This window comes from Clavelina lepadiformis, chromosome 1 (assembly GCF_947623445.1).
Source record: "Clavelina lepadiformis chromosome 1, kaClaLepa1.1, whole genome shotgun sequence".
In the NCBI taxonomy this organism is placed as follows: Eukaryota; Metazoa; Chordata; class Ascidiacea; order Aplousobranchia; family Clavelinidae; genus Clavelina; species Clavelina lepadiformis.
The window spans coordinates 4,476,829-4,501,299 of NC_135240.1; the positions used below are offsets into that span (position 1 = coordinate 4,476,829).

Below are 24,471 nucleotides of genomic sequence, written 5' to 3' on the forward strand. Positions count from 1 at the left end.
TTTAACTCAATTTTAAATGCCCAACACATAATTTGGTTGCCATGGCGCCCAGACAGGCTACCTAAAAAAAGACTTACCCACTTTTTCAATGTTAGGGAGCTAATCATCAGGTATGTTTTAATCACAGTAAAATGATCAAGGGTAATGTAATATTTTCTCTCCCAAACAAAAGTTAAAATTGCAAAGATTTTACTAAAGATATAAAATATTTAAATCATCATTTTAAAATAACGCCAATAACTTCTTATGCTGATTCGCATGGCCACCATCACTAATTGCAGGATTAGCACTTTTGCAATTATAGTTGTGTACAGAAAAAGAAGACATATGTGATTTTGTATTTTCTGCTTCCTCAGCTATGCATTGAACATAATATACTAATAGACCATACAATCCAGATAGGAAAGCTTAGAATTTGCACGAACCTTTTTTTTTTGAGAATGAATTTTGCACAAACTAGAAATTGTTTTCATGGGTTATACTTTTGATTCATAGATAAGGCGGAAAACATCCATTGATCATTTTCACTGTTGTTGTTTCTTACTTACATTTAACTCGCATTTAAAATTTGTTCATAAACTGTTTGATTCAACTATTTTGTGCAAATGTTCAGGGAAAAGCTCCGTAATTAGCCCATGCACATTATGAGTAAAACACAATTTTTTATTCTTCGTGCAAGGCAAACTTTCCAGTCTGACACACAATGTGCTGATGATAAAAACTCAAAAACTATAGTTTCATGACTTTAGCAAAGCACCAAAAACATACGATTTTCATCAACAAGCATGCCAAATTTTTTCATTTTCCATATAAACTAATTTACAGCTTAATTTAGGGCAATTTTTGTTGTCTGTGAAAACACAAATTTAAAAATAATATAAACAAGGACCCGAGGTGTCAGTGCACACCAAAATTTGTGCCTATTGCAGACACAATTTTCTCGTCGAAAACTGCCCGATGCTTTTTAGTGTTGGGTGTGACAAGGATTATTTAAACCGAAAGAAGGGGAAGTAGCGCAAGTTTTAAAAAGGAAGCGAGCATGGCAAGACACAAAATTTGGCCAACATTGGAAACTCAGTAGCTAATACAATTCTTTATTTATTACAAGTTATAGTGTTCAGAGAACTAAATTTGCTTGGTTTGTTAATTATAAATCAGCGTGAACAGGAAAAAGTTTGGCATGAACGTTGCTAATTCAGGTGGGTGCGTCACAATTTACAGATAAATCAGTAAGGCTCCCGGACATTGAGTATTTTTTGTTATAAATTGGCATGGAAAAATTTAGACTACTCTGTTTTTAATAGTATTTGTTATGTTTCTTTACAGTATTTCGTGTCTAGTGCATAAGTGCATAACCGCAGTCCTGATACATTTGTTTACTAGACACCGCAGTTATTCAAATTGTAGTCATTTGGCTGTGTACTTTTGCACTAGACCCAGTATTTCTTTGTAAAACAATCAACTTTAACGGAAAAAATATGGCTCGCAGCACATTGTGACGTTCACAAGTTTGGTGCGTCGTACGCGCGTGCACCATGCGGCATACTTTTGTGCTTTCCTTATTCCATATAAGGCCTATGAAGTTGACGAAGCAGTCACATAAAAAACAGAGACACCTATGCCTATCATTTTGTTATTAAATTGACACAACCTCAACATGAAACCAACTAAGCATAGCACACCTGAAGAACATCGCTGCTTGCTACATGCTGACGTAACCCCTCGACCTTTCTTTCGCCATCCTTGCAAATCGAAGACAAACCTCGTCTGTGCCATTCTGCAAAAATCAGCAAATTACTGTTCCGCTTCACTGATTAACTGGGGCTATTCGAGCAATTCTGTAATTTACTTGCTGTGTTTCATATATCCAATATCAAACCAGGAAAGTAAAGAAAGTTATTAAAACAACGATCGAGTTTTGTAAATCATAAAGTAATTTTTTGAAAATAAATAAGCGTCAAATTGATTACAAATAAACATTTGAAAACGATCACGACGTGTAGAGGAAAACTTACAAAAGATTTTTAAAAATTAATCTTCTTTAATCGCCTAAAGTGCTTTCATGACTACCCCTAATAGGTTCTGGGGTAGCTCTCTTAAATAGATCGGCAAATATTTAACGTGTTCTTGTCCCATTTTTATCGATCAAGGAAAAAAATGGAGAATTAAGCTCCAAACAACAGCGTCACCACCCGGTTGATATAGCATGGTTTCCAGAAATGAACATGCTTTCAAAAGATGGCTGCTTTGGTAGGGTGGCGTTGTTTTGTTGCAAGGCCGAGTTGTAGAAAATTACCGCCTTTCAACGAAGTAAGGAGTTTTTCGTCGTATTTATTAAAAGGACAACATAATCCATTAAGAGCCTCAACAATCAAAGCTAAAAGAAGCGCAGAATTGGTTCATAACTCGGGTAAATATTGAGTGTGGCGAGAAAACCTTTAGAAATTGTTTAGATGCTATTTTTAATTTTTCGATTGACATCGGTCAATGAAAAAGGTATAAAGGGCAAATTTGTGTTAAGGTTATTCATTTTACTTCGTTGGTCGTTTATAAGCTATTTTTCCAGACTTCCCAGACAGGTTGTTTCATCTTCCACGTTGTCACATCCATTTATCAAATAACCTACTTGCGGCAAAGGACTACTATAAGATACTGGGTGTGTCAAAGAATGCTGCACAAAAAGATATAAAAAAGGCTTATTATCAAGTGAATGCTTGTTTCCTTGATTCGTCTAAATTTATTGTCAACTAGCATTTTGGCATTAAGAATAAATCCTTTTAAATCTTTCTTTTCAGTTGGCCAAAAAATTTCACCCAGACACAAACAAAGGTGATAAAAATGCGTCGGTTAAATTCTCCGAGGTTGCTGAAGCATACGAGGTCTGTGCAATCGTGCATAGTCTGCCATTTATATCGTGCTTCCTGATGACGTCGATTCTTTTCAATGCAGGTCCTAGGCGACGAATCAAAGAGGCAGCAGTATGACATGCTTGGATCCGCCAACTTCCAGGCCCAGCAGCAGGGAGGAGGAGCCCACTGGGGAGCAAGAGGATTCTCAGGTCACATGGATCCTGAAGATTTATTTCGCAAAATTTTCGAGGAATTCTCTGGCGGAGGAAAAGGGAGAACATACGAAGATTTTCGAGAGTTTGCTCCAATCGAGGTGATTGCAATGTGATGTTGATTGGGCTCCTTACTGCCATCTACGCACCTATAATTGCCTTGAGAAAATGAAAAATTAGACGCAATGATTTTTTAAATAATTTAGTTCCATGAGCAACTTTTTTGATCATTAATTTCAAGAAAGGAACCTCGAGTAGAGCAGGAGTCCTTGGATGGACTGGTCTTCTTTTAAGTTCGACCTTTAGTTAAAGGTCAATCTTTATCTGACCCTATCCAAGCTTTTTTGGCTGGGAAATTGAGAGCTTTTGACCATTTTCGTGCTTCTACAAATATTTTTTACTTGAAGTAGAAAAAAAATAGCAAAAAATATATTTGTGGGTCCGAGTTAAAAATGTTTAGATTGCAAAAAGTTCAACTCCAACTTGCAGCAATCAAAAAATAAATGCACGATGTTACTAGGTATTCATGGACCTCACATTCAACGAAGCCGCCAAGGGGGCAAATAAAACGTTAAATTTAGAGATGCTGGACACTTGCCCACGATGTCACGGGAAAGGAAATGAACCAGGAAGTAAAGTTTCCAAATGTGGATACTGCGGCGGTACGGGAATGGTAAGTTCATCACCATGGCGATGTTTTATTTCTGGCCAATGTGAACAATGACTGGCATAACATGTTACTTCTCTAGAATTACAAATAGCCAGCAATTAGATTGTACTGCTGTATATATCGCTGCCTATTTTTTAATAAACTACAACATGGGTGTAGGAACAAGTGACGACGGGGCCGTTTGTGATGCAATCAACGTGCAGGAAATGTGGCGGCACTGGCAGGCTGATAACGTTTCCGTGCGTTCTGTGTAATTCAAGTGGACAGGTCAAACAGAAGAAAGCAGTGACAGTTCCCGTACCGGCAGGTGACATTCTCTCTACATTTTATGATCTTTATGCTTTACATAACATTTTATGTCCAGTGCCTCATTTATCGATACATAGCTGATATCTTTTCAATATTTTCTGCCAGGTATCGAAGACAAGCAGACTGTCCGCATGCAAGTGGGCACCAGGGAGGTGTTCATAACATTCAGGGTGGGTGCTTTTGTGCAGCTTCCATAGCAGGCTATCAGCATGTACTTGAAATAGAACTGATGTTTGCAGGTTGCTGCGAGCAGAATATTCCGCAGGCAAGGTGCAGATGTTCATTCCGACGTTGAAATATCCCTCGCACAAGCTGCACTAGGTGGCACCATACGAATCAAAGGAGTTCACGACGAAACAGAATTAATTGTGAGTAGAATAAATTTGCTGCATTCTTATTCGTTTGGGAACAAAAATTGCACATCATTGTTCTTCATAGATACCAGCCGGGACCAATTCTCACCATACCTTCCACTTCAAGGGGAAAGGAATCAAAAAAGTCAACAGTTATGGTTTCGGTGACCATTACGTTCACATCAAGATCAAATCACCTTCGTAAGTAATTCAATGAAGCTGTGTTTGCCAATTTATATTATTCTCAACAAAATAATTTGACTGAAGGTCATTGACGACGCGCCAGAAGGAATTGTTGCTCGAATTCGTAGAAGACGAAAGTGACATAGATGGAACTGTTGAAGGCTACCATCCAACTCAAAGTTAGTCTTACTTTTACTGAGTTCAACTCTCATGTCTTGATACTGGTCTCACAGTCATCAAATGGTGGGCTAACCTGGCTCTTTCTTATCAGAGAAAGAAATTCGACAAAATGAACCCGAAACAATTTCCCCAAACGACACATCATGTAAGGAGGAGACTGTGGGATTTTTTGGAAAAATTAAGAAAGCAATTTTTGGATAGTTGTCTCCAATTTTGTGCAAACATATTAAGCAAATGTCCGTTAAAACACCCAACAGTCTCCTCTGTTAAGATAGGTGGGTCCATCACTACCATTGTCTTTGCTGCAGGAATTCTTTCACAGAACTATTTGTTTCAGTAAAAGCATCAAAAGATTGAACTGAATTTTCTCCTCATCTCTACGAAGCAGGAAGTGTCAGAGGTTTTCATCGGAGCATCGGTGACCAAGTGATGATGGTCTAATGTTAACAACTTTATTATTTCGTGTTTTTATTTTAAATGAATACAAATTATGACTGAAGTTGCCTCACATGACTTAGGGTGATTATATTAGCAGGGCAGGTAGACAATTATTGGAGTAAAATAGAATGTTGAGAAAACAGTTGGTACAAAGACAGTTTTTCTATTAAATAAGTTTAGTCAAAATACTTGCATTGCTTTGAGTACAAATTACTCCTCGTGTCATCATCAAGTGACTGTGATCCAATTATCATAATATGCTACAATCGAATAGTTGCGACAATAGGCAAAATATAGGAAAGTTAGTAAGCTAAAGTATCATCTCAGTTGCTGGTTTAAAGTGACTTTTGGTTCAGTGTCTTTTTTATAAAAAAACATTAAAATATTTGTTATGTTAAAAGTCATTTTTAAAGTCAATGTTTTTGAGTTTTCAGTAAAAACTTGTTCTAGTTCTGACATAATAAACAGATTCCAGATGCAGCAAATGATTTATTTATTTATTGCACATAACCATGTCCCATCTCTGCCATGAAATCAACCTCCCACACCTGGCTATTATCATCAGTCCACGTCTGGTCTGAGATTATTAGCAAACAATAACCTGTCTATGGTGTCACTGGGGAAAGTAATTCGATTTGAACCAATCAACACCTGCAGTAACAATGAGAAAGTTTACAACATCATAGAAGAGCTGATTGTTAACCAACAAAGACTTTATTATTGTACCTGTAGGTCACGCTTCTGGGAGGAGTTGTAATGCTCCACCATTTCATGAATAATTCGAACTTCTTCAAACGTAATTCCACCGATCACGAATATGCAGAGAATTTTCGCATCATTCGGTCTTGGAGGGCTCACCTGGTTGTGAATGCATTCTTGATTGTCAGGCTTAGAAGTAGCTGAATCCCATTTAAATCCATAGAACCATGAATAGACAGTAAAAGTAAACAACCACGAATACTTTTACCTTCTTGAACATACTGAAGCCGGATTTGAGGAGGTCCATGAGCCCGGTCGAAATATGCTCCACATCCGGATGAAGATCCGGGCGGGATGGATCGAATACCTGCTTCAGAAGTTTCACGAGGAGCGGTTCGTACTTGGGAGGACCAAATGATTCCTTGCGAAGATCTTTCAAGTAGGACAGTTGGCTCCGAAGTGGATATATCTCTATTGTTACAAGGTCAAGTTAACTCAGTACATTTGTTGTGATGCAATAAACACTTCTCTGTGACTTGCTTCTGAGTTTTTCAAGAATTTCCTCGACTGCGTCTTGAACTTGATCGAGTTCCAATTCACTGTTATCTTCACTTTGGTTCATGCCGAGCACTTCGAGGAGACCCTCGGGAAGATCATCGACGGATCTTTCCGATATCATCAACGAGAGGGAACTGGAAACATCATCCCACACCTCATCACCTGATTGTTGCATCATAATTATCGCAAAGATGTCAAGTGCATGACAACAATGCATCACATACTCGTGTTGGACGGATCGTGAAGTGATGAAGCGAACACGAGAAGTTGAAGAACGTCGTCAACCGACCACTTCTCATTTCCATCATCGTCTACTCTGAAGAGCATACTCAATCAGTAACCATGACAACCACCTCCAACATAGAAGCATTAAACTTGACTGACTCATTCATAACTTGCACAATCCTTGCAACAGGATCGTCGTCCAGTGTCAGTAGTTTCTCCAGCGCACCAAGCCTCTCCCATTTCTCATGGTAGTCGTCTGATAAACACTGAGCTGCTGCCATGGAAAGCTGTGACGGACAAGCGAGGAAGTTGTGCAAGTTTATCAAAGACAGTGGAGCTGAACTGAAGACTTGCATATGTAGCATGAGCATATACCTGCAGCAAGTTGTTGTTGTACATGATTGCACCAGAATTGCCGTTGAACTTCTCCACGATTTTGTATATTTCGTCAGAAAACGATAAATTTTCTTCATCTCCAGCAACATCCAATCCTTCCTCAACAGCAGCCTCCAACAAGCCCCTGGAAGACGACAGGATGCGAGATTATCCAGACTAGAAATTATCAAGCTCAGGCAGAGACGAAGTCAACTTAAGCAACAAGTAGTTGCTATGATTATCATACAACCTTAATGTAGAAAGGGTCATTGTGCATTTACTTGAGAGCGATGGCAAAAATAAACAGGACGCAACAATAAATACGAGAAGGGAAATGGTTAAGAGCTTGACAGTCATCACTACACGAGGTGCGAAAACTAAAACGTGGTAAAACTAAACAGTTAAAGTGGCACAATGACAGAATTCAGACAATTCTAAACGTTGCGTGTATTAGCTTGGTCATGATGACAAATCTTCACAAAATAGTAGAAACCTTTTAATGGACTTCAGAGCTTCTTTTTGTGGAAGTTTTATCATTTCCTCCAGAAGAAGCGGACATGCATCATCAGGAGGACATAAACATCCCGGACATGCAACGCTCTCCCGGATCATTTGAAGTTCTTCATTGTCCATCTTCCCGTCAATCAGCTGATAGGCTGTGGTCAGCCTCAACATGTCCACTGATATGTTGTTGTGGTGACCTGCAAGTCATAAAATTTCTCAATATAAAGGGAACGAAAGTTGATGAGCTTCTTGTCGCTCATTTATTTGTTCCTTGTTTATGCAAAACTATTTAACTATCAGTGCCATATAATTATAATAATTACTTAGTTGGCGACTATTTTATTTCAACTAACAATATTTCATCAAATATTTTCACACTATCAGGCACTCCATCTATTTTAACCTGCAAGTTCAGGCAAAATGCCAAGAATTTTGTCAACCAATGACTGATCGGAATGCTGGACAGCCTGAATGGAATCCAACGAACGATCGATGAGCAGGAGTGACGACGTGTTCAAAGCCTGCTTGCGTCGTTGTTTTCCTTGCGCTGAATTTGTGAGCTGTGTGGCAACCAAGCGACTTGTGTGACCGACCGCAAATAACTCCTCCTTGCAATTGAGGGATTCAAAGAGACTGTTGAAGTAGGTGACTAATTTCTTCACCTGCACTCGAAAGTTGACAGGAAGTGAGAAAAAGTGCACATCAGACAATCTTTCAATCGAATGCTTCTCTCCTCTTGATCTGCGAACACTATCAATTGCACAAAGGTCGTTTGTGATAAGCGGAAAGAGATTGTTTAATGACGGGGTCAAATAGACACAGTTGGTGCAGGGTGACATGAATACGGGAACGTGGAAGACCTCACACGTGTAGTTCATGTCACCCATCCACATGCAAGCATTCTCCTCACATTGGTCAAACACTGATTTACTGTCATTACCAGGAGCATGCCCGTATGCCATCTTGTGAGTGTCTGCATCAACAGTGGTGATTATGACGCAATAGTCAAAATTGCTTGTTTTGATTATATCCTCTAAAATTGAAAGAGTTTCTCCTCTCAGCACTGAACTTACCAGAAAAACAGCTTTTTTCTGGTCCACAGAACCATTTTCGAAAGAAGAAAAGTCTTTTATCTCAAGAGCACCATTGGAGAATAAAACTGTTGGTCCTCCACTCCAAAACAGGCATTCAGCGCAGGAAGCATCAATGAACACAACTGCATGCTTCACTTTTTGAGTAACTTTATTCCATACAAACTTTCGAGCTTCTTTAATCCAAGAATTTTCCATGTCTTGCTAACCAACTCAGTACAATTGGCAAGTTAAAACGTTTACGGTTTCCTGCAATTGACATTCAGCAACCTGCAATTTATTTCACTCAACTTGCAATAATATTCAAATATATGATATCCAGCAACTCTTTGACTTGTGTATAAGATATAGTCAGAAGAAAAGTTCCTATCTTGAATTTAAAATATAACAAAAAGTATAAAATTATAGAAAAATAAACAAAAAAATATGTAAAACACTTCATCATCATTCCGTGTTAGTTCCTTAAGTGCACAAGCTTGCCATCGATCAACCTACAACCTACAACCGTAATTTCTTATGGTTCCGCCTGTCACGAGACTTTGTAGTGCCTGTACACTGCATTGAACTGTTAAGTGCTATTATGTGATACCTCAAATATGGAAAAACCAAAAGAACTTTTCGAATGCACAAACATAATCATTGTTACATAAGTCTTAATGAAAATATGCTGTGAACCAGGATGACTGACAAGCATTTATGCGACATCTTTCACGTCAAATCACTGCCCTCAAGAAGTACGTTGAAATACTGCCAATCTTCATCCACCCATTTTGAAATGAGATCGTTAGATTAATTCTTCTTTGGCTTTTTGTTTTATATAGTGCTGGACAGCAAAACTTTGCGTTGGTGGTACCTTTTAGAGCTGTAGGGGCAAGCGAGTCGCTGCAGTTGTCATTAAAAGAACACAAAACAAAACAGAGACACACCACAGAACCAACAGCAGAACAAAAATCAACAATATGATGCAAAAGAAATCAAAAACTATACATCCATCGTGAGTTACATTCACAGTTATCTAAACAGAACTATAAACTAGACTATCGTATGACATTATCGAAACCTTTTTATGGGAAATGTGTCGAATTTTGTACAAGACAACACAGATTCTTGACAATATTTTGCAAAGCTCTTCAACATGATAATTCTATTTAAATTGTTCGTCTACTATTATGTCTAGACATTTAATATTGGCAGTCCCTTCACTTTTCTTGCTATTTATGGACAGGTTTATATTTTGCCATTTGCAGATTTTAAGTGTTTTTATCATGAAAAAAGTTTTACTGTAAACTTTTAAAGAGACTTAAATGACTTGCAACTATGATATAGAAGACCTTGAGTTTGCGGCTTTGACTTTTAGGGCTCTTATACTTTTGCTCCAACATGAAGACCTGAATGGGAAGTAGATATGAGGTAATGGAAAAGATATTATGACTTAATATTTCCTCCATACTTGATCCTGATTTGGGAGTGTAAAAGTAAAGGGACTTTACCTATATATTTCCAACAAAATCGCAGGTTGGCCAACGAAAGCCGTAAGGGTGCATTTTATATGTTTAGCACAACGTACAAATTATGATAAAGAAATTGGTATAGAGTTGGTTTATGATAAGAACTTGCTCCTTCCAAGTTCCAACTAGGCTTAGTCAGCATTTAAGTCAATAAATAGGTTCTACCAAAAGCATAAACTTGCCTGAAACGTGAAAACCTCGAAGTCTAAAACCATAACTAATGTATCATACATTGTCAGTCGGTAGTATTAACGGCCGCAGGATTATACACTCGTTCGACAATATTCGTAGACGTCTCCTACATGGTCTAGTGGTTAGGATTCCTGGCTTTCACCCAGGCGGCCCGGGTTCGATTCCCGGTGTAGGAACACTTTTTCTTGAATCAAGTAATCAAAGACTGATGTCACAGAACTCAGAGCTGAATAGTTTTGTTGATTGGAAGTTGAAGTTAAAACCATAATAGATTCTTGTAGCACTGTACATAATCCATGTCTTTTAGTTTTTACGTATATCTTAATATACGCACTACGACAATCCAATACAAACGCTTAACAGCTGTGTTAACGTATTTTCACCTGTAACTATGTACTTGCTTGAATGAAATACAATGACACTGATATTGATTAGTGGTCACCACAAATTGAGTAAAGGAGTGAGGAATAATAATTTAGCAGTGTTAAGGGTCAGACCGAGTCGATACCAAACAATTTAAAAACATTTGCGGACAGCTCCTACATGGTCTAGTGGTTAGGATTCCTGGCTTTCACCCAGGCGGCCCGGGTTCGATTCCCGGTGTAGGAACACTTAGCATTGGTGGTTCAGTGGTAGAATCCTCGCCTGCCACGCGGGGGGCCCGGGTTCGATTCCCGGCCAATGCAAGTTTTTTTCAGCTCTCTGCATTTTCGACATTTTTGGCACTTTCGCCATAAGTTTCAATATTCCTATTACCAAACAAAAGGCTTTGTTACGACTGTAACTGATCGATGCCTTGAATGTATTTTGTAGTCACCTGGTGGAAAAAGTTTAATCATTTTATAATTGGTGAATTACTTTTACGAGGGTGGAGTCTTATTCCTAAACATAGACATAAGATGCTCACCCACCATAGCACAGATGCATCTCTTACGCCTTCTGGACATTGAATGGCACTTAATGGCGAAAAATATGCAATACGAGAGGAGGATTGCTTTAGCTTCATTTAATTTGAATATAAACGCATTCTGGGTTTGGTGGTCGTGCTAACTTTCCATCGTTGTAGCACCACTGTAATTCACAAATTCAACATTTTAAGCCCTCAAGGCTTTGCCGCTTTTTCCCGTTCGCTGTTTGGTTAGCACCAAACTTTCGCTCCCCTCAGTCAATAGCGAAAAATAAACAACAAAATACAAGATGGCCTTATCAGTGAAGAGAAATAGCGATATTACAGAATTAGACGATTTCTATAGATATAGATATCTACAGTAAAGGCTAAAAGATCACTCAGGACACGATTTAACACTATGTTCTCACCGCTATGTTGGCTGTTACTTCAAAAGCTATTGCATTGGCCGGGAATCGAACCCGGGCCCCCCGCGTGGCAGGCGAGGATTCTACCACTGAACCACCAATGCTAAGTGTTCCTACACCGGGAATCGAACCCGGGCCGCCTGGGTGAAAGCCAGGAATCCTAACCACTAGACCATGTAGGAGCTGCCACATACCTTTGCAAAAATATAATTCTATTGATCGATCACACTTGAACACTGGGTTATCTGATTCGTCAATTGTCATTTACACTTTTAACTCAGACTTTTTGGAAAAGAAAATTACGCAATACTGTCATTTAGGGCAATCATCATTGATGTGCATAATCGCTGTACAAGCTCGGGCTCGTTAACAACGTCTCCCACGCCTTACGCTAATGTCACGGCCATCAGAAACCGGGCTGTTGTCAAGGATATGGTTTCCTTACAGGGGGTTTTCTTTTCCCTTCCAATCCACTGATGTACAGCATCGAAGCAACATTCAACCATAGGCTATGTTGCTTGAAAAAACCACCTGCTTAACTTCGCTTTTTTCAAATTATGTTTTGTAAATTTAACTAATTATGGGTTTAGTTGCCGTGCTAAATGCTATCAGCGATTTTTACCTTAATTTTTTTTGACCGTTTTAAACCTTAACGACTTTTTCATATTTTTCTCATTCATTAACGCATTTTGATGACAATTGGCTTGATTTTTCGTCCCCGCTGCGCCATTTACGAAAACGAAAAGCATTGATTGGTTGATTTATTTTGAGCCGACAAATTCACGTTATTTGGACGCAGCGAACTACAGGTTACATTTACAGCATGTTCAAAGGAAATAACTTTGTTTAAAAGCTTTTCATTTCTAAAGCAACATGTAGCCTAAAACACCAGCTTATGTATATGCATTTTTGTTTCGATTTATTACGCGTGACTACGTCACAGATGTCTCTGTTGCAACCTTTGGCGCCATATTTATGCCTCATTCATCGGCAAGTTATAACAATACGATGTAGAACGACTTTTCAGTTCCGCGGCGACGTTACCATTGAATTTCATCGCAGCAAATGCAGTTTCAATGAACAAAAATCAGGTTTAATTTTAAATTTATATTTTTATTTTGAAAAAGAAGAAGCTTTTTCTGCTCGAACGATGCCGCAAGTTATCAAGAGAATTTCATTTATTGCAGTCTAAGAAACGTTGTTTGTCGGCCTGCTGCAATTTTAAACTTTAAAATCAAGTATTTTTCCAACCGCTTGTTGGCAGTAGTGTACCGCAAGAGCCAGGCAAGCAATGCTGGGACATGAAAGAAAACTGCGAATTTGGAGGTGGGCAGCTCAGCTCAGTGACAAAGCAGATGTCAACATGATGTCTCTTTACACCCAGTTAAACGTCCGATTGAGCATTTTAAATAAAGCCTCGTTGTGAGTTTTGTAGAAACTTTTCAATCGAACCGTCTCCTCGTCGGTCAGCTTAGCCTTGCCGTTCCTTGTTCGTTGCTTCGATTTTGGAAGTCGCCTCAACTCGCCAGTTTTCCAATCTTTGAAGCAGAAATAATTTGTGTCCGGATCTCTGACGTAATCTTCCTTCAGAAGAAGTTTGGGCAGATCGTAAAAATCTTGAATCTCTTCAATTATTGGACCCGGGTCACTGAGCAGTTTCCCGCCGTCAATTATCATCAGGTTTGACTGATCGTAATAGGGGAACCACCTCTTCAAGTGCAGGGCGTATAAACCGGTGGTTAGAATAGTTGTTAAGTAGTCTCTGCCGTGTTGCCTGAAAACGTTCAAGATTTGGTACTTGGTGCTTGTTTCATCCCACTCGCCAATCTCTTGCGTCATCTTTGGCAGATAAACGTCCAAAAAGGAAGTAAAATTTTTATATGTCGCCAGTTTGCCGGGACCTCGATGCACTTGGAGAAGAGCCCACTAAAACATACGAAGTAAGATCAAAGTCAAAGTTAGGATCAATCTACCTGGATAGGTGTTCCAATGAGCTAATTTTACTCCCTGCTCACCTCTTGGTGGAAATCAGACAGCGCCCTCTTCACTGGATCACAAAGAACAAGGAGCAACTTGGTGTGCGGAACAACTTTCCTCACCGCTAAGGGTAGAAAGTAAGGCGGAAAGGAAAAGTACGCCGGACTTTTTTCAGCCACAAACGCGCCTTCCTCGGCCATCGGTAACTTGTCACTGAAAAGATTAAAAAAATGCTGTTCGGGTCCAAATTTAGCGGTTTACTTAAATCACCGTCAAAGATATCGTAAATATGTTTCGTCGTGAAGATTTACATCTGGTTGTCATGGCAACGATTTGGACTTTTCGTTTAAATTCGATATCACCTACTGCCAATTATATACAGGTTGGCGGGAAGAGATTGCGCAGAGTAATTTAAAATATCGACTAAATGTGCTGTCAGCTCTTTGGTTATTCCGAAATTTGTTGATTTACGTCATTGATCAAGTTTTTATGACTCACAGGCGTCACTGTTTTGGTTGAAGGGAAAGTGGCGACATTCGGTATAATCGGGTCGCGAGTACAATGGCGCCTGTGACGTGAATTTACACAACAAGCTTTCATCCGCATTGGAGGTGGCAGGTAAGTTACAGCAGATAATTAAAAGTCAGAAATTCTGGAATTGGATAACTGCTATGGTTTTACTGATTAATTTGTTATAAATGTAATATCGAGGTTGCCGCGAGAAAGTAAAAGTTGAACGAAAGCACGAGTTGCTTACTACGTGTCATTATGATGTCATAAGTAGCTAAACCGGTTAGTAAGATCACGTCCAATAAAACTTGGTAGTTAGACGAGTTTGCTGTGGAACTTGCAGCAGAACGACAGGTCGTCACAGGCTATGGAAGAAGCCAAACTACCTCGCACGTGATTGCATTCCATTGGGCCACCTTGCAATAAGACTTAACCCGTCGGCAGTTGACTTCACTGCGTCTTACTATGAAATCCCGATCAAGTGGTACAAGGGTTGTCAGGTTTATGACGTCAATGTGGACTTCATACTGGTTGCATTCAGTACATTGTATGACAATCTTTATCCTCGGACTAAGAAAATTCTTTGCACAACACAAACCCTGCGAAGACGCAAGGACGCGACTGCAAGTTGGAACGCGATGTGTCGCCATCACACTCGCGATGTCGCCATCACACTCGCTTCACTGCTGCCACAGGGTCGTCATTTTCCTAACATTTAAACTCAAAAGACTTAAATTTTACTCCTGACCAAGCGATCAGATTGAACTAAAACGAGCAAAGTAGCGAGTTATCATGTGACAAACCAATTCATGACCCCTTTGAACAAGCCTCGAGATGGCGCACTACTCACTAGTAGGCCTTCAAATTGGACATGTTCCTCTGAGCATCAAAGAAGTGAGCCTCGATCTCCAGATCTTCAACGAAGTCGTCGTTCAGGAGCTTTTCTGGGAGTTTTCTTCCCATCCTGATCATCGGATGCGGACGCAGGAAGTTGAAGAGCGCAAAGGTTCCGCATTTCTCAGTTCCTATTCCGATGATCTTCGGAAGATAATGATCCTTCGACTGTTGATGTTATCACGATGAAATAATAATCCATTGTTACTCATTTTACACCAAACAAAAAAGTCAGTGACGTAATTACCTGGGTCTGGTAGGAGTTTTCGATTTCCAACCAGAGCTTTTGTCTTTCCACGTCGCGGTCGGATGATTGTGCGGATGCAGAGACAAGATCGGATGATTCTGCGGATGCAGAGACAAGATCGAATGATTCTGCGGATGCAGAGACAAGATCGGATGATTCTGCGGATGCAGAGACAAGATCGGATGATTCTGCGGTGGATGACTGGAAGCTCCTTGAACTAACCTGGCCGCTCTCTGAAGACAAAAAGGCAGCAGGAAAGTCACGGCGGGGAAAACTTGTTGATGACATCATCTTACCAGTGCCGTATGACATTTGATCCCTTGCAATGATGTTATGACGTAATCCATAGTTGAGTAGGAAAAGCAGGGCCAAGGTTGAAACGAGCAGCAGGACCAGAGATCTCTTCGCAAACGACAACATTTCCCTAAATCCTGCGGCTGTTAAAAGATCTGATGTATTGATTTTAAAGTTACTTTGCTTTAACTTTCTCCGTTTCAAAAATTAACTTCGGCTTCCTGGAGATCAAATACGAGGCATGTCAGAAAAGTTCCAGGACTGGTGTCACAAAAGATCTATTTCATCTTTCTATCTATCTATTAATTATCTATTTCAAACCCAAACTACAAGTTATCCTGTTCAAAGTATGGAGTCCTTTGAAGTTTAATGCACTTTCCCATCCTTCTCTGCCAAGCTAGCTTGCACTCCTGGAAGGATTCTTCCAGGATTCTCCGTAACTCTGTCGTCACAGCCTTTTTAATGCCGTTGCACATCTTCAAAACCGGTTTCCTTGATGGCGCCCTTGAGCTTGGGGAAGAGGGGAAGTCACATGGAGCCAGGTCGGAAGATTATGGAGGTTGCTCCAGCACAGTGATGTTCTTTGGGCCAAGAATTCTCGGATAATCAGGGCAATATGGGCAGGTGCGTTGTCATGGTGAAGCACCCGCGAGTTGTCGCACAACAACTCATGTTGATCACAATCTTCGATTTGAGGGCATCATCCATTGCAAGTTCTAGCCATAAGGGCAGATGAGTGCGCGAAAATGGCAGGACAAGTCGTGGGTACCTCATCATGAAAACGCAGGATGGGAAAGTGCAGTAGACCCAGGAAGATTATTTTGAAGGGGATAACTTGTAACTTGTAGTTTGAGTTTGAAATAGATCTTTTGTGACACCAGTCCTGGGACTTTTCTGACATGCCTCGTATTTCGTCATACACCTGATGACTGGCAAGTTATTTGAGAACAGCCACAGAACATTGCTGTTAATCTTGCAATGACGCTTGCCCTGTTTACTTTATACTCCCCTCTGCTTAATTCCTTCTGCTCATTAATAATGCAAGATGTTCGTAACCGCGCGACATGGTGCGCGATAAACCGTCTGCGTCCTAATTTTTAATTCAAATAATCCCAAGCTCTTTGTAAAATCCTCAACTTTAATGCTCGTACAAATAAGCGCGCATGCCATCACAATACTTATAAATGCGAGCGCGATTTTAAACAATGAATGCACAGCTGTCCGTCCATCGACGTTCTGGCACCCTCTGTAACTAACAGCAGACCTCCGCTATATAGCGCTGTCATACAAACAGTACTGGGGCATTTAATTTTCTGTCTCTTTTTTGCAAAACTTAATAATCGCGTTCGGTTTAAGACCCCCAGGGGTTTTATTTTTGACTGTTTTAGAAACTTTCACTTTAAACTAAAAATACCCACGTTTCCAATTTGACACCTTGTCTAACAGAGCAGCAGTTTCAAAAAACTTATCTGCGAATGTTTGAACGATGTGACACAAAGTCAGAGATATAACTTTCATTGAATGGTCTTTCTTATTCATTCATTTTAAGCCGGATCTAGCTACAGACTGGTGTGACGTAAATCGTACTTCCTTATGAGCGGTTGTTAATATCTGCTGGCTCTCGTTTCAGCGACGCGGTTGTCTGGTTGGCTACAGCCCCGGGCTTTTAGCTCGATCGTAAAAGCAAAGCTGTCCAGATGGGATGGTGAGCCTGCCACCTTGTGTTCTTCACTGATCTGCGCTTTTCCGTTTCCTCGTCGATCGATGCTGAATTATCTGATCTCGATGCGTTCTCATATGGGTTATTTGTATCTGAACTACCAACGCCCTAATAGGCTGCAGGTTATTTTAAGATTTTGAAAAAAAAAACGAATTTGGATAAACAGAATAGGATCGAGTTGGAGTAAACTGCCGCTGTCATAGACTCCTCACTTAGTCAAATTTATGTGAGATGCAGCTTTTCAGGTCTGTGGTGCCATAGAACCAACTTTTTCCGATAACTTCGAAATAGCTGCTAACGATAAAAAGTTTGTCTGCACAAACCAACTCTTCGCAAACATGTTTAGCCTAGTGTCGTTATGACGTAATATGAATATCTTTGTTAACCTAACTCAATAGTTACAACGTAATGTCCTAAACCAGGGGTTCTTAAACTTTTTGGCACACGCCCCCCTTGACGGTACCTAAAAATTTCGCGCCCCACCTCATTGCAAAATAAAAAAGCATTAAACAAAACAACAATTTATTTTCAATTAACTTTCATTAATGTGAAGGATGTAGTTGTTTTTGGTAAACCTAACGTTTAATTCGAGACTTTGTAGAAGATAATGCACATCTAAGGTCGGCTTCACAGTCAAGTTTGTTCCTAGGTTTTGTCTTTATATTCATGAAGATGACGTTGCAAACGACTTGGTCTCAAAACGTCGTTGCTTAGCTTTTCTAAGCATATCACGCATTGCGGTACGACTTTTCGGTTCACTGTGGTATCTATAAAGCCATACTTCAGATAATTTTGGTCATACTTTCTCTTTTTTCCACTCATTTTGTGTCAATACAATTAGTTTAATTACTAAAATACCTGGTTATTAAATCAATACTAAAATTAAGTTTTACTTGATAATATTGACATTACTATTTTTATTATGTGTGGCCGACATTGCACACAAATTTTCAATCGTTAATGACTCGAAAATTATACGTCGTAAACTGATCGGATATTTACAGGTTAGTAGCAAAAACATCAGGCTTCCTGTATACATCATAATTGTAAAACTAAAGAAAATGCATTTAGTGTAAATTTAGTATTTCTACAAGTGATACATTTGTAAAAGTTTTTCTTGTTACGCCGCCCCCCGCTGTGAGAAAAAACAGGTTACCGCAAAAAGAGAACATAAGAGAACTAGTCGAGCTAGGAGTGCGTGAATGAGTAAACGAAAACAATACGCTTCAATGCGGAGAAACACCAAAGATTATGACGTAACAATTGACGTATTTCAGAATCCAAATTTCAAAAATACAATTGCCATGGTGACACACTTTAAAATTTTTGTAAAAATGAACCTATAGCGAAAGTCAAGAAAGCATGTTTAGACATAGCTCATATAATAGACAGTTTGTCATCTCTCGCGCCCCCCTTGTGAATGTTACACGCCCCCCAAGGGGGTGCGCCCCCCAGTTTAAGAACCACTGTCCTAAACCAACACCTAAATCTTCCTTCTAATCTAAACTTAACTCCAATAAAGCCTTAAATAGTTAAAATCAACTTTTTGCATTCCCATTCTGCTAACCTAACCGTTTATCTTTATCTATGGGCTGGGTGATAGAGGTTAAACAGTTAATTTTTATTGCATCACACTTACTGTTTACTCGCAAGAATACGGCTGTTTTATCAACATCGACAAAGCTCCTTCTTTCCAAGCTCCTCAGAGAACGGTTTCCTGGTGATTTCCCCACAACTCTTCTACTTTAAGCAGCTCATCGGTCATATTTGTGGGGAAATGATTGCACCAAATCGTTTGATTTTGAATCGAAGCTTCGCTGATAAAGATGAGTAATTGCGGAAAAATTCTTCAATCTTCTCAACAAGTTCCAAGATTTTGTTCATTTCACGGCCACACGTCGTCCAAGTGCACAGTCGCCTTGTTACAACGCCGGCGTAACCCCATTGAGATTGCGTCATTAATATCAAGATCGCCAAACATTCCCGTTCTAATCACCAGTTCTTGGTTGGAATTTTCATCAACGCTTTGAAACAAACCTGATCAGGTCAATCTTGCTGACGACACTTTCTTAGCCAAGTTGTCCAGCTCTATCAAAGCGCAACCAACCCCTCAACAAACCAACAACGATGCCCGCCCATTACAACATCGAGATAAACGCCATTTATTACGACACAATCGCACAAAGCAAAAAATTTGGAACGAAGCTTTATTCAATAAACGAAATCGATGTTCTGCGTCAATATACGCATGACTGCGCACGGTACGTTTCTATCAGGGGATTTCCCCCGATTTCTGTGACATCCAGAACGAATCGATTCAGTGTTTTTCGAGAACCTTGGAGAGCAAACTGTTGAGTCGGTTGACCATGGGACGCGCGTCTTCGATCAAACCAGCAGACACCATCGCGTTATCGTAAAGCTGGAAGGGAAGATGACGTAAGATGGCGGAGTGAAAAGGTAAAGACGAATGATTAGAATCTCACCTGCTCCAGGACCAACTTGGCTAAATCTTCGTCCTCCGCTCGTAACTTGGAAAGTTTCATCACAACTGGGTGGCTGCAAACGTCATAATCAACATTGTTACGTCATAAGCTAGACTGTATTTATTTTTGCCAAACGTGGACGCATTACCTCGAATTAAGCTGTAGGGTTGGTTTGAAAAGTCCGATTTTCTCGCTGTCGCTGAGTCCTTTAGGGTTGGTCAGGTATTGGCTCTTTATGAAGTGTCGGACTGAACCCATCTCCCACACTGTCACCATAGCCGGGTGTTTGTCCAACTTGTCGGTCAGCTGTTAATGTTAAACATACTATCACCTTACCACTCTTCTCAGCATCACTGGCCTTTATTACGTCATCAACAACAACTTGTGACATCATAGCACCCACCTTAACATCTGTGACTTTCTCATCGAGAGAAAGTTTTGCCCACGAAGCGAGTCCAGCCCCATCACTGCTTGACAGTTTGATCTCGGCTGAGTCGCTTCCAACTATGCTCTCATCCTTGGCTCCATCGTGTGGCTTCATCTGGTCCACCACCGCCTGGTTTTCCAGCGACGAAAGTTGCTTCCTGCAACAGCGCCACCATGACCACTTCACCACGTTAGTCAGAGTCACATGACCGATACTCACGAATCGAAAGTTTTGAGTTGCAGCATCATGAGTTCATCGTAGGCGTCGAAGCAGAACAAAACCTCCAGTCCCTTGCTCTTTGCTGCCTCGAAGTACGGGGAGGTCTCGGCCAGGTGACGACTGAAAATATTGAAATGAAAATTACGTAACCCACCGAGCAGTATGAAGGACCTAGCAGGTCACGGATGGGTACCTTGGTGCGCAGAGGTAGAGGATGTTTCGTTGGTCCGTCTCCATCCTTGACACGTAGTCGTGCAGTGATGTCACTTCCCCAGCAGGCAAGGAGGAGGATTCGTATCGGAGGAGCTGAGCAACTTCCTCCTGAAGAAAAAACTTGGTAAATTATTTATTCGGCTTCTCCGTTATAAATGAGCTTGGTCAATGAAACTGTGAGTTCAACAGCATCTGCACAGAAACTTCCAAACCTGGGAAAGTGAGGTCAAGCTTTATACTTGCAACTCTACATTTGGTTTTACAACAAAAATTTTGCCAATATTTGAGCTGCCGAATCAGGAATAATATTGCGACAAAAACTAAGGTTGCCGAGATTTATCTTCATATTGTTCAACCTTCTTGTCTTGCGTCTCCTCAGCAAGAACACCTTCAGTAATAAACATCTTATAGTTTTCGTGAAATTTCAAATATTTCTCGGGATCTTTCCTGCTCTGCTCGAGGAAGAATCGAATCATCCGACTCGTGATGGTTTCACGCAACTTCCTACAACAGACATCACATTAACCCACAGAGAGCCAGTGCCGCATAACTGACTAAGCAGACTCATCAGGTATTTTATGTCAAGCATCACATGATGGCGCACATCTGTAAAATGATAATTCCTCACTGACCTGATGAGGGCGCTGTTCTGGAGGAGCTCTCTGCTCAGGTTGAGGGGGATGTCCTCGCTGTCCACGACCCCGCGCAAAAATCGAAGCCATTTTGGCAGAAGGTTTTCTGTGTTGTGCTGCACCAGGATCTTTCTGCTGTACAGCGAGACACCGGATGTCCCTGTTGTGTTTTGTGTCATTTCAAGCAGGGTCGGTCGTTCTTCCGCGACATAGAATATGCTGAGAACAAAGTGAAACGTCAGATGGAGCATCTGTGGTCACACCATAATTTAGAAACATCAACTCCATCATAATGTGGGCAGTCAGTGAAGGACTAAACCAAAGCTGATTAGCAACAACGTTATGCAACCGCTATAATGTGCGTCATCAGCATAAAATGAAAGACCTTGGCAGAGAAATACTTAACACCAAAGCTGATAGGTCACAATAAATCAGTTCAAAGAAGACATCACCTTCTGATATTGAGGGGGGCATCGGTTTTGTAGAAGAGTTTGTACAAATAATGTTCGTGATCATTCCCTGATAGATATTGGAAGAAATTTAGGTGATGTTCGTCGCTGATGTCCTTCTGCTCCACCGTCCACAGAGGCTTGAAACAGAAAGATATAAGTTGAGGTTGAGCGCGATCTCATTGATGGCCGAGTGATGACAAACCTGCACGGTGTTGATCACTTTCCCGTTAAGTCGAACAGGAAATCCGACGAACGTGCTGTGCTTCTTGATGATCTGCTCCACTGTTCCGTCCTCGGCAAATTTTCGACAATCTGGCTTCAGGGTGACGACTATTTTCGTGCCAGGACTCACCGCCTTGGCTTCTGATATCTTGTACGAGACTCCTCTGCAAAATATCATCATGAGCGACTCAACATCTTGTTGCATCAGAAATTCAACTTCTCTCGAAACATCGGCTCCAATTCAGCTTCAGGGAAAAACTTTTCAATATTGCACGGAGGTCAGCGCTCACCCCTCACAAGTCCAACTATATCCCTTGCTTCCCTGCTCATGAGATTTAGTGTACACCGCCACCTTGTCACCGACCATGAAGGTTGAGTAGAAGCCAACTCCAAACTGTCCAATAATTGAGGAACTGGCATCACCTAGTGGTAGGTACAGAGGGATACACGTAAGTAATTTACTTTCATCATTGTGCTTTGCAATTATGTTTTCATTATTTTAACCTGTGCTCTGAAGAAAAGTTTGAATATTATCTAAAACTAGAATAACTCTTTAACTGCATATACAACAACTTTTCATATAAAAACAATTTCCGTTTTCACACCTAAAAAATTTCAATTAACGCAAAGAATGTAAATCGTGACATCACAATCACCTTTCTCCTTCATCGACTCCAGGAAAGCTTTTGATCCGGATCTTGCGATCATTCCGAGGTTCTTCACGAGCTCTTCTTTGGTCATCCCGATACCGGTGTCTTGTATCGTGAACGTGTTGTCGTATTTGTTTGTCCGAATGTGAATTTCGAGCGGAGCGTCGTCAGCAACCCCACCTTCGGAAGTTAATCGATTGTATCTCAGCTTCTCGAGAGCATCGCTTGCGTTTGATATGATCTCACGAATGAAAACCTGAACAATGACACTTTGATAAAATTATAAGGCCGACTGCTTCAGATTTCAAATCATTTCATCTCATGAATTTTGTTCAACTGACTTCATTTTCGGAATAAAGAGATTTTGCAACAATGTTGAGCAATTCTGCCGTTTCCGCCTGAAACTCGAACTGATCCGCATCTCCGATGATCTTTTCCTCATCCCTTATGACATCCTGATCCTCTTTCAACTCTTGAGCCTCCACGGAATATTTCCTGGATAGAGATGATGACGGAAGTGATCTTGTACAAATATGTCGACCTGTGACACAGACATCTTATGACTACATCGACAACAACACATAAATATATTTAATCAAACCGAACAATGGGGAAAATCCCACCATCAGTTCTACATTTGGCTATACCTGCCTTTATAAGATAATATTCACATTTCACAACAATACCAGTTAACACGAATAACCACACAATAAATATAAATTAATCTCATAGTTGCAAAAAATGTGGATATCCACTCGGCAATATCAGATTGTTGTATAGACCTGTACCGGTCGTTGGTTGAATGACTTGATAACAAACTGGGGAGCGCTGTGGTCTAGCCGCCGATGACGTCAAAGGCTTTAAAACCCTCGCCAACAATATCCTGTTTGGCCACAAAGACATTGTAGCATTTGTGGTTGTTTAGCCTATTTGGTAATATCAGAGTATGATTGAATCAGGAAAGTTCCAAACTTACGGTAACCTACCAAATGTTGAAATAAATTGAATTTTTTTCGCCTGAACGCATTTTTATGAAAGATGGCAATAATAGAATTGTGCTGTAAGAGGGTATAGGTTAGCATGGCCACCAAACCGACATTTAAAAGAAAAGACGCTTGTCAAGACTAGGTTATAACCGTCAACCTAGGCCTATAAGCTAAGTAGCGAACTGTAATTTGGGCTAAAACAGCAACCATCCTAGCAGGGAGGCTTCATGTGTTTGCCTGCATGCTGCCATCAACAACGCTTTACTTGGCCGTTTCTTTTACTTTTGCACATCCATATTGGGATCGATTATTAAATTATTGCGTCATAATTTCTATAGTATTACCTCAAACTTCCTTCCCAGTTAGGCGTTCATGTCGAAGTGCAAAAGTATGAGAGCTAGGCCTATACGGTACCTACGTTACGGTTAGCCCCACTGCAGCAAGGGAAATTGTTGCCAAGCTTGTCACGTGTTTCCAGACAATGCGCGTACTAAAAAGGATACAGCACTTTGGGTTAATTCAGAGACAAGATCGACTTCTTTTAGAATATTTTTTGCACAATCTTTCAGGCCGTAAAAGTCTGCATAGCAGCTACAACCAACAAGACCAATACTTAATGCTCAGAGTTTTACTGCCGCATTGATGTTGCTCAAAGATGTCAATACGCTCCACGAATACGGCTGACCACCGGATTTGCAATTATTTTGATGGTGTCATTTTATTATCAAGGGGTTGTGATAAATATATCAATTAATGTAATATAAAATTGTGTACGACATAGAATTCTCATCTATCGAATCAGTGAAGCATAACACTGCGTGACGTAATCGATTGCTTCCCTGTTACTGTGCGTGCATTACGAGTTATCACTTATTCAATGTTCTA

At 40.3% G+C, this 24,471-nt stretch overlaps 4 protein-coding genes and 5 non-coding genes across 14 annotated transcripts; 4 read left to right on the forward strand and 5 right to left on the reverse strand.

The window, feature by feature from the left end:
- Positions 1 to 2,213: 2,213 nt before the first annotated feature.
- LOC143446972 (dnaJ homolog subfamily A member 3, mitochondrial-like) lies at positions 2,214 to 5,255 on the forward strand. 4 transcript variants are annotated; one of them, XR_013113997.1, is made up of 12 exons: positions 2,214 to 2,410; positions 2,567 to 2,706; positions 2,796 to 2,879; positions 2,950 to 3,162; positions 3,582 to 3,734; positions 3,891 to 4,038; positions 4,146 to 4,210; positions 4,280 to 4,408; positions 4,479 to 4,594; positions 4,661 to 4,755; positions 4,848 to 5,031; positions 5,094 to 5,255. XR_013113997.1 is itself a non-coding variant. In XM_076946867.1 (12 exons), exons 1-12 carry the CDS (start codon positions 2,239 to 2,241, stop codon positions 5,111 to 5,113), a joined length of 1,389 nt encoding a protein of 462 aa, XP_076802982.1. In that variant the 5' UTR covers positions 2,214 to 2,238; the 3' UTR covers positions 5,114 to 5,255. The 4 variants fall into 4 exon arrangements, 2 of the variants coding, with proteins under 2 accessions (XP_076802982.1, XP_076802990.1); XR_013113998.1 differs by having other exon boundaries at positions 2,576 to 2,706; XM_076946867.1 differs by having other exon boundaries at positions 4,848 to 4,901.
- Positions 5,256 to 5,670: 415 nt separating this feature from the next.
- LOC143446961 (sec1 family domain-containing protein 2-like) lies at positions 5,671 to 9,140 on the reverse strand. The gene is made up of 9 exons (XM_076946851.1): positions 7,959 to 9,140; positions 7,545 to 7,752; positions 7,052 to 7,196; positions 6,836 to 6,963; positions 6,676 to 6,767; positions 6,434 to 6,613; positions 6,162 to 6,364; positions 5,921 to 6,052; positions 5,671 to 5,845 (listed from the first exon to the last, which is right to left on the reverse strand). Exons 1-9 carry the CDS (start codon positions 8,842 to 8,844, stop codon positions 5,756 to 5,758), a joined length of 2,064 nt encoding a protein of 687 aa, XP_076802966.1. The 5' UTR covers positions 8,845 to 9,140; the 3' UTR covers positions 5,671 to 5,755.
- A 1,310-nt stretch (positions 9,141 to 10,450) lies between these two features.
- Positions 10,451 to 10,522, forward strand: Trnae-uuc (transfer RNA glutamic acid (anticodon UUC)). The gene has a single exon. It is a non-coding gene; the product is annotated as a tRNA-Glu (tRNA).
- A 361-nt stretch (positions 10,523 to 10,883) lies between these two features.
- Trnae-uuc (transfer RNA glutamic acid (anticodon UUC)) lies at positions 10,884 to 10,955 on the forward strand. Its single transcript has one exon. It is a non-coding gene; the product is annotated as a tRNA-Glu (tRNA).
- Positions 10,956 to 10,961: 6 nt separating this feature from the next.
- Positions 10,962 to 11,032, forward strand: Trnag-gcc (transfer RNA glycine (anticodon GCC)). The gene has a single exon. It is a non-coding gene; the product is annotated as a tRNA-Gly (tRNA).
- Positions 11,033 to 11,693: 661 nt separating this feature from the next.
- Positions 11,694 to 11,764, reverse strand: Trnag-gcc (transfer RNA glycine (anticodon GCC)). Its single transcript has one exon. It is a non-coding gene; the product is annotated as a tRNA-Gly (tRNA).
- Positions 11,765 to 11,770: 6 nt separating this feature from the next.
- Positions 11,771 to 11,842, reverse strand: Trnae-uuc (transfer RNA glutamic acid (anticodon UUC)). The gene has a single exon. It is a non-coding gene; the product is annotated as a tRNA-Glu (tRNA).
- A 562-nt stretch (positions 11,843 to 12,404) lies between these two features.
- LOC143469481 (heparan sulfate glucosamine 3-O-sulfotransferase 1-like) lies at positions 12,405 to 15,750 on the reverse strand. Of its 2 annotated transcripts, XM_076967200.1 has the most exons (6): positions 15,585 to 15,750; positions 15,418 to 15,521; positions 15,289 to 15,357; positions 14,998 to 15,209; positions 13,676 to 13,850; positions 12,405 to 13,586 (listed from the first exon to the last, which is right to left on the reverse strand). In XM_076967200.1, exons 1-6 carry the CDS (start codon positions 15,706 to 15,708, stop codon positions 13,035 to 13,037), a joined length of 1,236 nt encoding a protein of 411 aa, XP_076823315.1. In that variant the 5' UTR covers positions 15,709 to 15,750; the 3' UTR covers positions 12,405 to 13,034. The 2 variants fall into 2 exon arrangements, with proteins under 2 accessions (XP_076823315.1, XP_076823307.1); XM_076967192.1 differs by having other exon boundaries at positions 15,289 to 15,521; positions 15,585 to 15,748.
- Positions 15,751 to 19,450: 3,700 nt separating this feature from the next.
- Positions 19,451 to 23,601, reverse strand: LOC143461953 (heat shock protein 75 kDa, mitochondrial-like). Of its 2 annotated transcripts, none has more exons than XM_076959919.1 (14): positions 23,389 to 23,601; positions 22,942 to 23,141; positions 22,607 to 22,856; positions 22,241 to 22,373; positions 21,931 to 22,114; positions 21,729 to 21,865; positions 21,277 to 21,495; positions 21,001 to 21,148; positions 20,625 to 20,752; positions 20,432 to 20,551; positions 20,189 to 20,369; positions 19,934 to 20,091; positions 19,786 to 19,858; positions 19,451 to 19,721 (listed from the first exon to the last, which is right to left on the reverse strand). In XM_076959919.1, the coding sequence occupies exons 1-14, from the start codon at positions 23,501 to 23,503 to the stop codon at positions 19,620 to 19,622; spliced, it is 2,148 nt and encodes a 715-aa protein (XP_076816034.1). In that variant the 5' UTR covers positions 23,504 to 23,601; the 3' UTR covers positions 19,451 to 19,619. The 2 variants fall into 2 exon arrangements, with proteins under 2 accessions (XP_076816034.1, XP_076816026.1); XM_076959911.1 differs by having other exon boundaries at positions 23,383 to 23,601.
- Positions 23,602 to 24,471: the final 870 nt, after the last annotated feature.